The 13,487-nt window shown below is 39.1% G+C and overlaps 1 protein-coding gene and 1 long non-coding RNA gene across 2 annotated transcripts in view; both read right to left on the bottom strand.

The window, feature by feature from the left end:
* LOC143851844 (uncharacterized) overlaps positions 1-6,861 on the bottom strand; it is a 22,902-nt gene extending 16,041 nt beyond the window's left edge. The window contains exon 1 of the mRNA XM_077361341.1: positions 6,013-6,861. Coding sequence (XP_077217456.1) covers positions 6,013-6,805 — 793 coding nt within the window. The 5' untranslated portion in view covers positions 6,806-6,861. The remainder of the gene's footprint in view (positions 1-6,012) is intronic.
* Positions 6,862-8,680: 1,819 nt separating this feature from the next.
* On the bottom strand, positions 8,681-13,017 carry LOC143852024 (uncharacterized). Its single transcript, XR_013236612.1, has 3 exons — positions 12,893-13,017; positions 11,353-11,425; positions 8,681-9,976 (listed from the first exon to the last, which is right to left on the bottom strand). It is a non-coding gene; the product is annotated as an uncharacterized LOC143852024 (long non-coding RNA).
* Positions 13,018-13,487: the final 470 nt, after the last annotated feature.

Genomic DNA, 13,487 nt, shown 5'->3' on the forward strand with positions numbered 1-13,487 from the left:
CGAGAAATCACAAATAGGACAAGCCAAGTGAGTGCAATTATTAAGACGTAGTTGTATAAATATCATTTTCTAAGATAAAGGGGGGTGTTTTAATCAGAGAATGGTGTGCCCCATCCAGCAAAGTGGCTGAAAAGTTTGGTTTTTCTATATAAAGCCAAAAGAAGGCTCAAGAGGGGGGGGGGAGGAGAAAGTTTTCACCATATTCTCCGGCGAGTCGGCCAGAACTCCGGCCGGCCCTACCATCACTGCCATTTGCTTCCTTTTTCTTCTTTACTTAGCTTCTAGCACCATCATCTTCCTCTATTACCATCATCTCCCATTTCTTCACCACCAAAACCCCATATCCATTTATTCCGACAATCTTGCTGGAATCCGACCGATCTTCATTAAATCCGGCATCCTCACCCCAGCTACCTCTTTCATCACCATCATCATCTCTTCATCCTTAGACCTTGGAAACCCTTTTCTTATCGCAAGAAACCTAGACCTACTACTTGTCTTCTCTGCAATTTCCAAACTTAGATCTAGAACACCTTAGTTTAGATCCAACTATTTTTTACCTAGATCCGGAAGCCTTAGAAGTGGATTTCGGTCATCTTCTTATTCGATCTCACCAGCACCAAGATCTACTCTCCAATCATCTCCTTCTTTGTAATCTTTGCAATTCAGGTAACATCTCTAACCCCTTTGTATTGTTGAAAAGTGCATGGATGTTTATTTTCACTCAAAAAAATAATAATAATCTCAGTTCATGGGTTTGATTTTAACTTATTTTTTGCTCTAATTTGGAGTTAAATTTCTGTTGTGAATGGTTTAGAAGGTCATATCTGTTAAATAAATAGCAGAAATCAAATGATTTCCTTACCCCATGTCGTGGGTATAAATGGATGGATCACTTGATTGCATGTTCTCTTATTGTTATTCTCTTTTGTTTCTGGAGCATCCGTAAATTTCTCGAATTTGATATTTCCATATACTTGTTGGATATTTCTCTATTGAGTTAACCCTGGTTTCCATCTTTTGATTTGAGAATGATGTGTTAAATGGAGAATGAAAATTTAATGATTACCCCCATGTCGTGGGTACGAATATATCAATCATCTGAAATTTATTTCTCTACCCCATGTCGAGGGTATAAATGTAGGAATTGCCAGATATTATCATTTTTTGTCGCCTCTGGAATACCCTGGGTTTATTCAAGCAGATATTTCTACATTCTTGATGGTTGATCTCCTTTAGATTGAGTATGGTTGAATTGTTACTTGGCATGTTCTATGAATGTTTGTTGTTTGTAAGGCTTTGGTAGTGAAAAAATGAGACCTGCTCATCATTAACCATTGTGCCCTATGTGTGGAGGCTGGTGAGTCGGTGGACCATATGTTCCTCTGCTGTAGGTTGGCCAGATAAGTTTAGAGTAAAAATCTCAGGAAAATCAAATTGGCTTGGCGCAATCACTTGGGCCAGGACTCCGTGCCCTTATTTCTTCAAAATTTTACCCATTTTCTCTCGTCCAACTGAGCATACACTTCTGACTTTTGCTGCCCGCAAAACATGTTCTTTCCACTAATGCAGAACTCCATTTGCAGCTTGGAAAAATTTCAGATGATGTCTCCAAGCGTGTCTAACCATGAGGTTCCCAAAACTCCATCATAGCCGCCCAAAGGTAAGAGCCCAACGTTGGTGCAAAATTCAGCGCCCTCCATGCATCACCCAATGGAAATTTTTGCAGACAAAGTTACTCCTTACTTGGTGTCCATTAGATACTGTAACCTTTACGGGTATTGTCGTTTCAATCTTGAACCCCGTTCTTTTGACTACTTGAGGATCCACAACATTGTGGGTTCTACCCAAGTCTATGAGAATTGAAACTAGTCTGTGCTTAATATATCCCTTAATGCTCATCGTCCTTGGAGCTAACATTCCCGTAAGAGCATGGATAGATATCTGCATACTTTCATATGCAGCCTCTTGCTCCTCCTCCGGTGTCTTCATTTCTGTCATCAGAACTGTCCACTTCAATCGAGTACAACTGTCTCTTTTTTGCATCAATGCCCCAGCTTGAATTGCTCGTCAAAGTTAATGCCAAGTCCCTTGGATCAATGTTCATCCATCTCTACTAGAGTAAGCCGTTTGATAGGAGTGGGGCCAGCCCTTCATTTGGTTTCAAAACCAGCTTCACAGGTGCAGTTGACTTTCCTTGATCTTGTCTTGCAGCGGTGAACCAACTGCGTTTCGCCCTTTAATGATTGTGCTCGGCTTAGACATTTGCAACACAATCCAAATTTCTTCTTTCTGACCACTAATAAAGCAACTAATGAAGAATTCCCCAGTTAACCCAGTGGTTCTTATTGCTAACTCTTCAAATCTCTCCTGGTATTCCTTGACCGAACTGGTTTGTTTCAATTTTGTCACAGAGCCAGTAAAGTTATTGAGAGCATTGGGGCTAAATCTTGTACGTAAAGCCTCCACAAGCTCTGCCCAACCCACGCTGTTTTGTTTTCTCAAACTACCTAAACCACTACAAAGCTCGACGCTCCAAATGAATAGGCGTGAACAGAACCTTTTACTCTGCCATAATCAAGATGTAATCGAAGAACTGTTCCACCCTATAGATCCATCCCAAGGGATCCTCTCCGTCGAACCTGGGGAACTCCACCCTCCCGAACTTGGTTTGTATCAGTCCCTGACGTCGAGTAGTCCGTTGAGGTGAGCTATGAGTCAATCACTGCTGCTCATGTTGAATCACGAACACTGACTTTGCCAACTAATCATACTTTAGGTTCATTGATGCGATCATATTTTTTATCTCCTCGATACCATCTTCCTGCATTGTGGATTGTCACTAGTCCCGCCTACAATCTTGCTTGAAATCAGGCAACTAGAACTGTGGCTCTGATACCGAATGATAGTCTTGTGGGAGAAGAACAAAGAAAAGCAAAAAAGAAAAAAAGTATCCACACACTGCAACTGAAGTTTACAAAACTGAAATATTCGTGATAACTTTCAAAGAAATCTCATCCCTTATTAAATACAAACTACGTGGATCAATATCGATCCCAACAAACTCGTAGACTAAACAACTCCTAAAGAAGGTCCTATGCATTTGGGATTCTTTATAAAGATAGTCGAAAAAATAAAAGTAGTTGAGACTTCAGAAAAGCACGCAACAAAATCTATGAACTAAGCATTCGAACACAACCATTCAATTCATCAAATCTCATTGTTGTAAACAGTTTACTGATAATAAATAGACAGCCAAGAACATGGTGCCAATACTATTATATCAGCCACGGTAAAAACTATGTTATCGAGTATAAATGCTACCACAGAACATTAAGTATATTAGACGATTACTCCTGTTGTTCTGTCTTTAAACATTTTCATCACCCAAACTTCTCAAATGAAATTTAGTTTAAGGTAGGCAGGCACAAAACTCCGCAATACAATTCTTCTACATATCTGTAGATTCAAGCGTTGGGGGGGGGGGGGGGGGACTTAATCCTATCAATCCTCCCAAAGTATATAAAACACAATTTTTACATTTTTTTTATGATCACGCTCAATCAAGAATGCAAACCCTGTCAAAAAATAAACAGAAAAAAGAAGCGTATTGATAATGGCACTACCATGTTTTGATAAATGCACAAAGTCACCCTGTCTTTTCTTATTTAATTGCCTGGCGAGAGATTTTTTGGAATTGTAATAACTTTTGAGAGCCTATTAAATAAGAAAAGACAAGGTGACTTAGTGAAATTATCAAAACATCATAGTGCCAATAATTAGTACCCAAAAAATGAAATGCAGAATCTAAATCATATGCCATCAGAATCTTCGTCATCGACAAACAACGGGAAATCCAACGACGTCTCTGGATGCATCGAAATCTTCCTCGCGAGCGCCAAAACCTCATCCGGAACCCCAACAGCATCTCCCAAACCCTCTTCTTCTGATCCAAATGGAAGAAAACTCGACGCGATCTTCGAGATCTCACTAACCACCTTATTAGTCGAAAACCTAGAGATCCCTGTCTTGAATCTATCTCAGATCTCGGCAAAATCACTTCGGATCCCTCCGATTCGTGGCGAATCCGTAATTTTCGGATCCGATTCTTTGGAAACGGAAGAAACAGAGAATCTACCTCTGATTTCGGAAAAATCGCTTCGAATCCAGGCAATTCTCTCCGAATCGGTGATTTCGGGGTCCGATTCCTTGGAAACGGACACATCAGAGCGATTTTGGTCCAAAAAGGAGGGATCATGGGAGGATATTTGTGAGGATGGAGAAGAAGGGAGTGGAGCGAGAAAAGAAGCGACGCCCCAAAGCTGACGAGTTAGGGTTTTGGTGAGTTCGGAAATTTTTGTAGACTAAGTCACTCCTCCTGCAATCTTGCAAGGCCGAGTGCTTCAATGATTGTGCTCAGCTTAAACATTTGCAGCACAATCCCAATTTCTTCTTTCTTACCACTAATAAAGCAACTAATGAAGAATTCCCTAGTTAACCCAGTAGTTCTTGTTGCTAACTCTTCAAATCTCTCCTGGTATTCCTTGACTGAACTGGTTTGTTTCAATTTTGTCAAAGAGCAAAACAAGTCATCGAGAGCATTGGGGCCAAATCTTGTACATAAGGCCTCCACAAGCTCTGCCCAACTCACGCTGTTTTGTTTTCTCAAACCACCTAAACTACTGCAAAGCTCGACACTTAAGATGAATAGACGCGAACGGAACCTTTTACTCTTCCATAATCAAAATGTAATTGAAGAACTGTTCCACCCTATAGATCCATCCCAAGGGATCCTCTCCGACGAACCTGGGGAATTCCACCTTCCCGAACTTGGTTTGTATCAGTCCCTGACGTCAAGTAGTCCGTTGAGGTGAGCTGTGAGTCGATCACTGCTGCTCGTGTTGAACCACGACCACTGAATTTGCCAACTAATCGTACTTTAGATTCATTGATGTGATCATATTTTTAATCTCCTCGATACCATCTTCCTGCACTGTGGATTGTCACTAGTTTGGCAATCTCCACTTCCATCTGCTTGGCATCCTGCCCTCTAGTCCCGTCTACAATCTCGATTGAAATCAGGCAACTAGAACTGTTGCTTTGATAAGAGATGATAGTCTTGTGGGAGAAGAAAACAGAAAATCAAAGAAGAAGAAAAGTACCCAGACTCTACAACTGAAGTTGACAAAACTGAAATATTCATGATAACTTTCAAAGAAATAAAAACTACCTGGATCAATATTGATCGGAACAAACTCGTAGACTAAACAACTCCTAAAGAAGGTCCTGTGCATTTGGGATTCTTCATAAATATAAATCGAGAAAAATAATAGTAGTGGAGAAAAGCACGCAACTAAATCTATGAACGAAGTGTTCGAAAACTACCCACCAATTCATCAAATCCCATTGTTGTAAACAGTTTACTGTTAATAAATGGACAGCCAAGAACAAGTAGTCAATACTATTATATCAGCCACAGTAAACACTATGTTATCTAGTATAAATGCTACCACAGAACATCAATTATATTAGAAGATTACTCCTGTAGTTCTGTCTTTAAACATCTTCATCACCCAAACTTCTCAAATGAAATTTAGTATTAGTGTAGGCAGGCACATAACTCCCCAATACAATTCTTCAACATATCTGTAGATTCAAGCGTTGGGGGAAAAAAAACTAAATCGTATCAATCCTCCCAAAGAATATATAACACGATTTTTACAGTTTTTTTATGATCACTCTCAATCAAGAATGCAAACCCAGTCAAAAATAAACAGACAAAAGAAAAAGAGAAGGAAGTCTACCGATATTGGCACTACCATGTTTTGATAAATGCACAAAGTCACCCTGTCTTTTCTTATTTAATTGCCTGGCGAGAGATTTTTTGGAATTGTAATAACTTTTGAGAGCCTATTAAATAATAAAAGACAGGGTGAATTAGTGCAATTATCAAACCATGGTAGTGCCAATATCAGTAGCCAAAAACTGAAATGCAGAATCTAAATCACATACCATCAGAATCTTCGTCATCAACAAACAACGGGAAATCCAACCACGTCTCTGGATGCATCGAAATGTTCCTCGCAAACGCCAAAACCTCATCCGTAACCCCAACAGCATCTCCCAAACCCTCTTCTTCTGATCCAAATGGAAGAAAACTCGACGCGATCTTCGAGATCTCACTAACCGCCTTATTAGTCGAAAACCTAGAGATCCCGCTCTTAAATCTATCTCCAATCTCTGCAAAATCGCTTCGGATCCCTCCGATCCGTGGCGAATCGGTGATTTTCGGATCCGATTCTTTGGAAACAGACGGATCGGAGAATCTACCTCCGATCTCTGCAAAATCGCTTCGGATCCGTCCGATCCGTGGTGAATCTATGATTTTCGGATCTGATTCTTTAGAAACAGACGGATCGGAGAATCCACCTCCAATCTCGGCAAAATCGCTTCGAATCCGTGCAATTCTAGGCGAATCGGTGATTTCAGGGTCCGATTCGGAGATTTCAGGGTCCGATTCTTTGGAAATGGAGGGATTTAGGGAGGATTTTAGGGGGGAATTGGAAGAGGAGGGAGAAGAAGGGGGTGGAGTGAGAAAAGAAGCGACGCCCCAAAGCTGACGAGTTAGGGTTTTGGTGAGTTCCGAGAGATCTTCTTTAACGCCTCTGTTAGGAGTTTCTGATTCGAAGGGATTCGATGATTCTTCTGAGTTATTGTGTGGTTTTTCTCTGTTTTCATCTTCTTCTTCGTCTTCTTCGTTATCGAGTTTCAGAGAGTTCGCAATAGATCTCGCTAGCCACGACATTGTGAGTGAGAGAGTTTCCAGAGGAATTTTTTTTCTTAGCTTCAATGGAGTTCTGTTTGTAATTAGAGAAAAGTACGGAGTATGGGCACATGTTTAAGGAATTACAGATTTTGGGCACCTTTTAAAACAAGAATGAGACACGAGCTATTCTTCAAAATTGGGTGGGAAAAAGACCTGATACCTTTCTAACATCAACAGAAATCTCCTTTTTCATTACTGCCTATTAAATCGGCACGCTTCACAAGGCTTCTTTTGATTCGTGTAAATGTGTATTTGAACCGACAGAACCTTGGGTTCGTTTCTATCTTGGCCGTCGGAAATAACTAGAGACGGATGGATGCTTGACACGTGTTGAAAAACTTTTTGGAATGCCGGTGCCTCTATACATAGCCGGTTTGGTTTGGATTTGAAATCTTTCTTTGAACCCAGAGTTCCTTGGGTTCTTTTAAATCTTGGTCGTCGCCAATATGCATAGACGGGCGAATCCACGACACGTAGACATAAGTATGGAACGGTGGTTGTCTTCTAATAATATCTCTTCTCTCTATGAGGCCGACGTACTCATTATTTCCGCATACACCTTATTTCTGCCGGCGTACCCCTTGATATTCCGGCGGCGTACTCAATACGTTTCGAACACATATTTGAACCTAGAAAATCCTGCAGCGTACTCGATATTCCGGTGGCATACTCTATAATCCGGCGGCGTACTCTATAATCCGGCAGCGAACTCGATACGTTTGGAACACAAGTTTGAACTCATAAAATCCGACAACGTACTCGATATTCCGGCTGCGTACTCGATACGTTTGGAACACATGTTTGAATCTAGAAAATCCAGCAGCATACTCGATATTCCGGCGGCATACTCTATAATCCGGGGCGTACTCTAGAATTCAGCGGCGTACTTGATATCTTTAAACGGTGGGTGTTCCTTGAATCCGACGGCGTACTTTATATTCTGGCGGTGTACTCTAGAAGCCGACAGCGTTATTAGCCAAAAGAGAAGTGAGAAATAATAAAATATTAATAATGACGACGTTCTAAGCCAAAAGAGACGTGAGAAATAATAAAATATTTAATAATATCGCCGTTCTCAACCAAAAGAGATATGTAAAACAGAATCCTGGAGGATCTGGATGCGCCACGTGGCACCCCTCCTCAAAAAACATAAAATTCTCATATATTTGGGTTGTAGAAAAAATCTCATTGTATCCCACATTTTTAGCAAAATTGTTTATATTACTCAATATCCCACGTATTGTTTCAATTTATTGGAGAAAAAATCTCCATTATGTCCCATGATTTTAGCAAAATTGTTTCTATCTCTCAATATCCTACGTGTATTAGCACAATTTTAGCGAATTAGTTATATTTTGCCCCATGCATCGCACGATTTGTCCACTAGTATTCAATAACGTAGCCTTTTTAGCCCAAAAGATAAGTGAAAAATAATAAAATATGGGAAATGTTATCAACACTACTGTATTTTGATGAGGGCACTCCTCACTTTATTAAAAGTAAGGTATGGTCGGCACCATAGGTTGATCCAAACCGTCCATTAGATGGGCCACAGCCTAAATAGGTTGTGCCCCAAAAATCATTTCCAAAAGTTGATCCTAACCCTCTGATCTGATAGGAGGGTTATGATCAACCTATGGAAATGATTTTTGGGGCACAACCTATTTAGGCTGTGGCCCATCTAATGGACGGTTTGGATCATCCTATGGTGAGGGTCATACCGTACTTTTAATAAAGTGAAGAGTGCCCTAATCAAAATACAGTAGTGCTGATAACATTTTCTTAAAATATTACTTTAAAGATAATGATTACTGTTAGGCCCAAAATTGTTAACAGATGAGGCGGTGACGAAGGAGCTGATCTGGCGGGTCCAAACTGCCGAACTGATTGAGAATTATGTCCTGCACAGAAGTATACGAGGTCAGAAGACCAACCCGGAGTCGTAGCTCCGGACGGGCACTTTGACACTCAAGTCAGTAATGGGCACAAAATTGGGAAAACCAAAGCTAGAGATGATGGCTTCTTTAGGGATTCGATCCTTCACCTTGGCATTTGTGAAGGCTATTTATAGCGAGAGCCCTGGGGCAGTTGAATTACCTACCACAGGACAGGTGTTAGCCCATGTGTGAGCCCAATTTTACCTGCTCTTGGTAGATTACCTGGCTACCCCTGAGGCTGGTGCCAACTTCTTAGTGGGCCTTCCGAGGGCCACGTGTCGACAACTAATTGGAGGTGACTTTTCATACTCAATCAATTACGTTGGGTTGTGAATTTGTCAGGAAGGGCAACGTACGAGGACTCTGTTAATATCAGAAGGGTATTGGGATCTTTTTACCACCCATTTTTGAAGAATCGCCCATGTTTCATTCTTGTTTCAAAAGGTGCACGAAATACGTAATTCCTCGAAACATATGTCCCATTCCGTACTTTTCTCTTTGTAAGTTGGTACGTTTGGATGCGTGGCTTAGTGGGTACCAACTTTGATTGATCTGAACTGTTCATTTGAGTGGCCTCACTTTGGATCTTCTATGGGACAAAAATCACTTCAATCATGTGCAATTTAGGATCAAATAATGTTTATTTTTTTGTCTAATTGATTGCTTGTATAGTTCTATGTACGTTTTGACAGCCCGGACTGTTTGGATTACAAGAAAAGTATTTCTTAGGAAAATATTTTCCTTGGTAATTTTTTTTTTCATTTCCACAATTTAGAGGGAAATTGTATGTTGATGGCTATTTTCGGGAATAAGCTACCACGTTCTGATAATTGCACTAACATAGCTTGTCTTTTCTTTACTAACTGGCTTATGAATGCTAGGTCGGGATGGACAACTTCAACAGGAATTTGGATGGACCCCAGATTGTGCTCATGAAAGATTGAAGCTCACCTCGATTTCAATTTGGGTAAAATATCCAGAGCTTCATCTGAAGTTTTGGACGAAGGTTGGTCTTAGCAAGCTTGCCATTGCAATTAGTATGCCATTATATATGGATACTCCTACAACGGAGGGCTCGAGATTGAACTATGCGAGGGTTTGCATTGAAGTTAATGCTGGAATAGATCTCCCTAAAATCATTCATATAGATACTCCTGGAGGGACGGTTCTGTTGAACCGTTGAATATGATTGGCTTCCTCCATCATGCTCCAACTGCAAAGATTTCAATCACACATCAGCTAGATGTCCCATTGTTCAAAAAGAAAAAGAAATCAAGCAGCAAAGGCAGGAATGGATCCCAAAGAAAAAGGATCAAGTTCATGGAGCAAAGTCTCAAGAAAATTCTAAAAGTGTGGCTGCTGATGTTAGAAAATCTAAGGGTAAGGAAATTCAAGATTATTCAGAGAAAGAAGAGTAGATCCCCGAAGGGGTTAGCATAGAAAATAATTTCTAACATTCTGGCAAGTCTTGAGAGCGGGAGGAGCAGTGTATCAATAATAGGGGGCTCCCTGAAGCCCCAAGTGAGATATATATATATATATATATATATATATATATATATATATATATATATATATATATATATCAGCAACAACACTACCAAAAAATTTGAAGAAGAACAAGAAGACCATGACTCTCTAGCTAAAAAATCTCCATATGTGTACTCCTCCAAAGAGGAGTCGGAAGAGTAAGATGGTGAAGAAGAACACACCCTACAGAAGAAAAAAGAAATCTGACATCAAAGGAAAACTAAACCCCCAAAATTCAAAAATTGAGAAAGAGCATGAGAGCAAGGAAATTTAGCCAGAAGATGAAAGAAGTCTTGGATCATTAGGGGCTTAATCACTGGAGTTTGGCTCTAGAATTCACGTGTATTCTCTCTTCTCTTGCTAGTTTTAAGTTTTGATTTCAAGGGTATCAGGTCCTTGGTTGTTATGTCCACTTCCTTAGCCATTGTTCTAAGGATTGGGGAGTGGTATTGTTTCTTTTATTGCATCATCTTTTTTTATTTAATATCTGGTAGGGGTCCGCCTAACCCTAACTTACCGATAAAAAAGTAGGAATTTGGATGGCTACGGGCAGTCCCAGATTGTTGCAACCAATTGTAGGCCCCAAACTAATTATTGGACTCCAAATTACGTTTAGTATGGCATCCGATAATCAGTTTGGGGTCCACAATCGGTTGGAACAATATGAAACGATTAGGGCCGTAGAGATCTAAGTACGTGACCGGATCCTTCTTGTGGATGACCTAGAGGGGACTTCTAACCACAAACAAAGGGTTAACGCCACCCGGAGTTGGGGACTCCAAGGAAACCCTTCGATACTCAAGTCAACTCTAGAGGTAATGTCACGCCCCAAGACCCCTTCGGGACACGTGGCAGGCGCCGCACGTGCGTTAGGGCAAACCTCGCATGCGTGCAAGGCCGAACTGACAACTGAATCTCATCAGATAACATATCAATGATACATAACATAAATCAATATTCAAAGCAAAATTAAATAACCAAACAGATTCATAAACATATACATCTGAGAGTATGACAAAAGTACACACATACAAGATGAAAAGAAAATACTGATCCTACCTAACCAACTACGAAGCTTCCGGATAGTCAAATCTGCACTGAATCGATCCCTCTCCAGGCTCAGTCACCAAGTCTGAAAATGTTATTTAATCCACATCAGTTCCGCAGAACGAGCGAGTAAATAAAGCACAGATGTAGCATGTCGAATACAAGTTTGAAAATAATAGTTATCAAAGCATTTTAAATCATATCTATCGCTATGCATGGCAAAACTTATATACAAAACATAATATCAAAGTCATAATGTATAACTATAGCTCACACAAAGATGCTCATGAAATAGAAGGCAATAAACTATCGCTACGGATCAGGCAGGTACAAAGGGGATACATGTATACATGGTCAATTATTTTTTTCTACTCCCATTGACAAGACGGCCAACGAATTTATCGGCCTTACTGATATTGTCCAAATTTTCATCAGCTAGATACGAGCAACACCAAGTTTTGAATTCGTAATATAAAATTCTTATATACCCAGGAGTTTCAAAGCACATCTCAAAACATAATATATGTAATCAAAAGCATAGAAAACAATGCAATTTTTTATATAGATAGCATTTTCATGTCACATGCAGGGATAATGATACTAAGTGTGATGAATTACTCACAATAAAAAACTTTTGTTTCTCCCTTATTCTTCTTCTTTTCCCTCTGCTCTGCTCTTTGCATCCCTAAATAATAGTGCTTAGGTAATCAATAGGTATCTAAGTATTTTACACAAAATAAATACAAACCTGATGAGGAAACTCATTTTCCTTCTCAAAAATAAAATAAAATAAAAATTAACACAACCTCCTAGCCGGAGGGCATTTCATAAAAAAATTGGAAACTTCAACTCCATTTTTATCCCTCTTGCACTCAATTCTATGAAAACTTATAAACATAAAAGCTATCCTATATAAATGGAAGAACACTTCTCTAGTTATAAGCTCCAACCAATTCTCACCGGAGATGGCCGGAAAATCTCTTTTTTGATCTGAAATATAAAAGAGGGTTTCAAACTCTGTTGAAAACTAAAACTTAGTATATCTCTTTGTATACTCAAAACTGGGACATCTTATAAGCATAAGAATTATTTCAGATATCATTTAAAAAACTTTATGTTCAAACCTCTGGCCAAATCTTGCTGAAAATAGCCGGAAAAGTAACTTTTCCGATCAGACACTAAAATTCCTATTTTCATGTAAACTGAAATCTTCAAGATTGAATAACTTTTTATCCACTTAGAAATGGACTATGCACCAAACACAAACATTCTTTGATAAATAAGTTCCAATAACTTTCATGTTGACACCTCCAGCCAAATCTGGCTGGAGGTGGCCGAAAAATTATGAAATCACCAATTTAAGTCCCCAAAACAGCAGAAAAGTAAAATGGCCATAACCCGTTCAAATTTTAACCAAATTTCATAAAATTTATATTAAATCACATCTACTCAAGCAGATCTACAACTTTGTAGTTTAAGAAAATTTCCAAAAGTGCCCGAAAAACACACAAGAATTGAAATACATAATTTAAACACGTGAACCTAAAATTACCTTGAATTTCCACATTTCTTCTTCTTCTTCTTGAATCTTTTCTCTTAATCAATCACAAATCTAAAACAAACACCTTATAATTTCTCTGATTTTTCGCATAAATTTTCTTAATTTTCTCTTGATTTTTCTAACATAAAAATGAATTTCTCTTCTCATTTGCCTTATAGCTAGCATGAAAGAGAAGTGACACTTGGATTTCCAAGTGTCACGCTCACAACAATTCCAACCATGCATATAGCTAACGGCAAAAATCCCTTCCATGCTCTCCTTAACTTGTTTTAATTACCTCTGTATCATTTTATTTGAAATTACCAAAATACCCTTATTCTTTTGTCGTAATTACACTCACGTCCCTTGATGAATTTACCAAAATATCCTCCTATACTTCATTAGTTACTAAGTTGCACTTAATTACAATAATCCTGTTTAATGTGCTTAATCACTTTTTGATAGTAATAACTCTATTTCAGGGTATTTCATTCCCCCCTCCTTAAAAAAATTTTGTCCTCAAAATTTCAAAACAACATGTTACTATTATCTAATAAATCACTGAACAAACTAAAAATGTACTGACTAATTATACCTAGCACAACAA

The sequence above is a fragment of the Tasmannia lanceolata genome, unplaced genomic scaffold (assembly GCF_043159265.1).
Source record: "Tasmannia lanceolata isolate RefF3 unplaced genomic scaffold, GAP_Taslan_0.1 ptg000018l, whole genome shotgun sequence".
NCBI classification, from domain to species: Eukaryota; Viridiplantae; Streptophyta; class Magnoliopsida; order Canellales; family Winteraceae; genus Tasmannia; species Tasmannia lanceolata.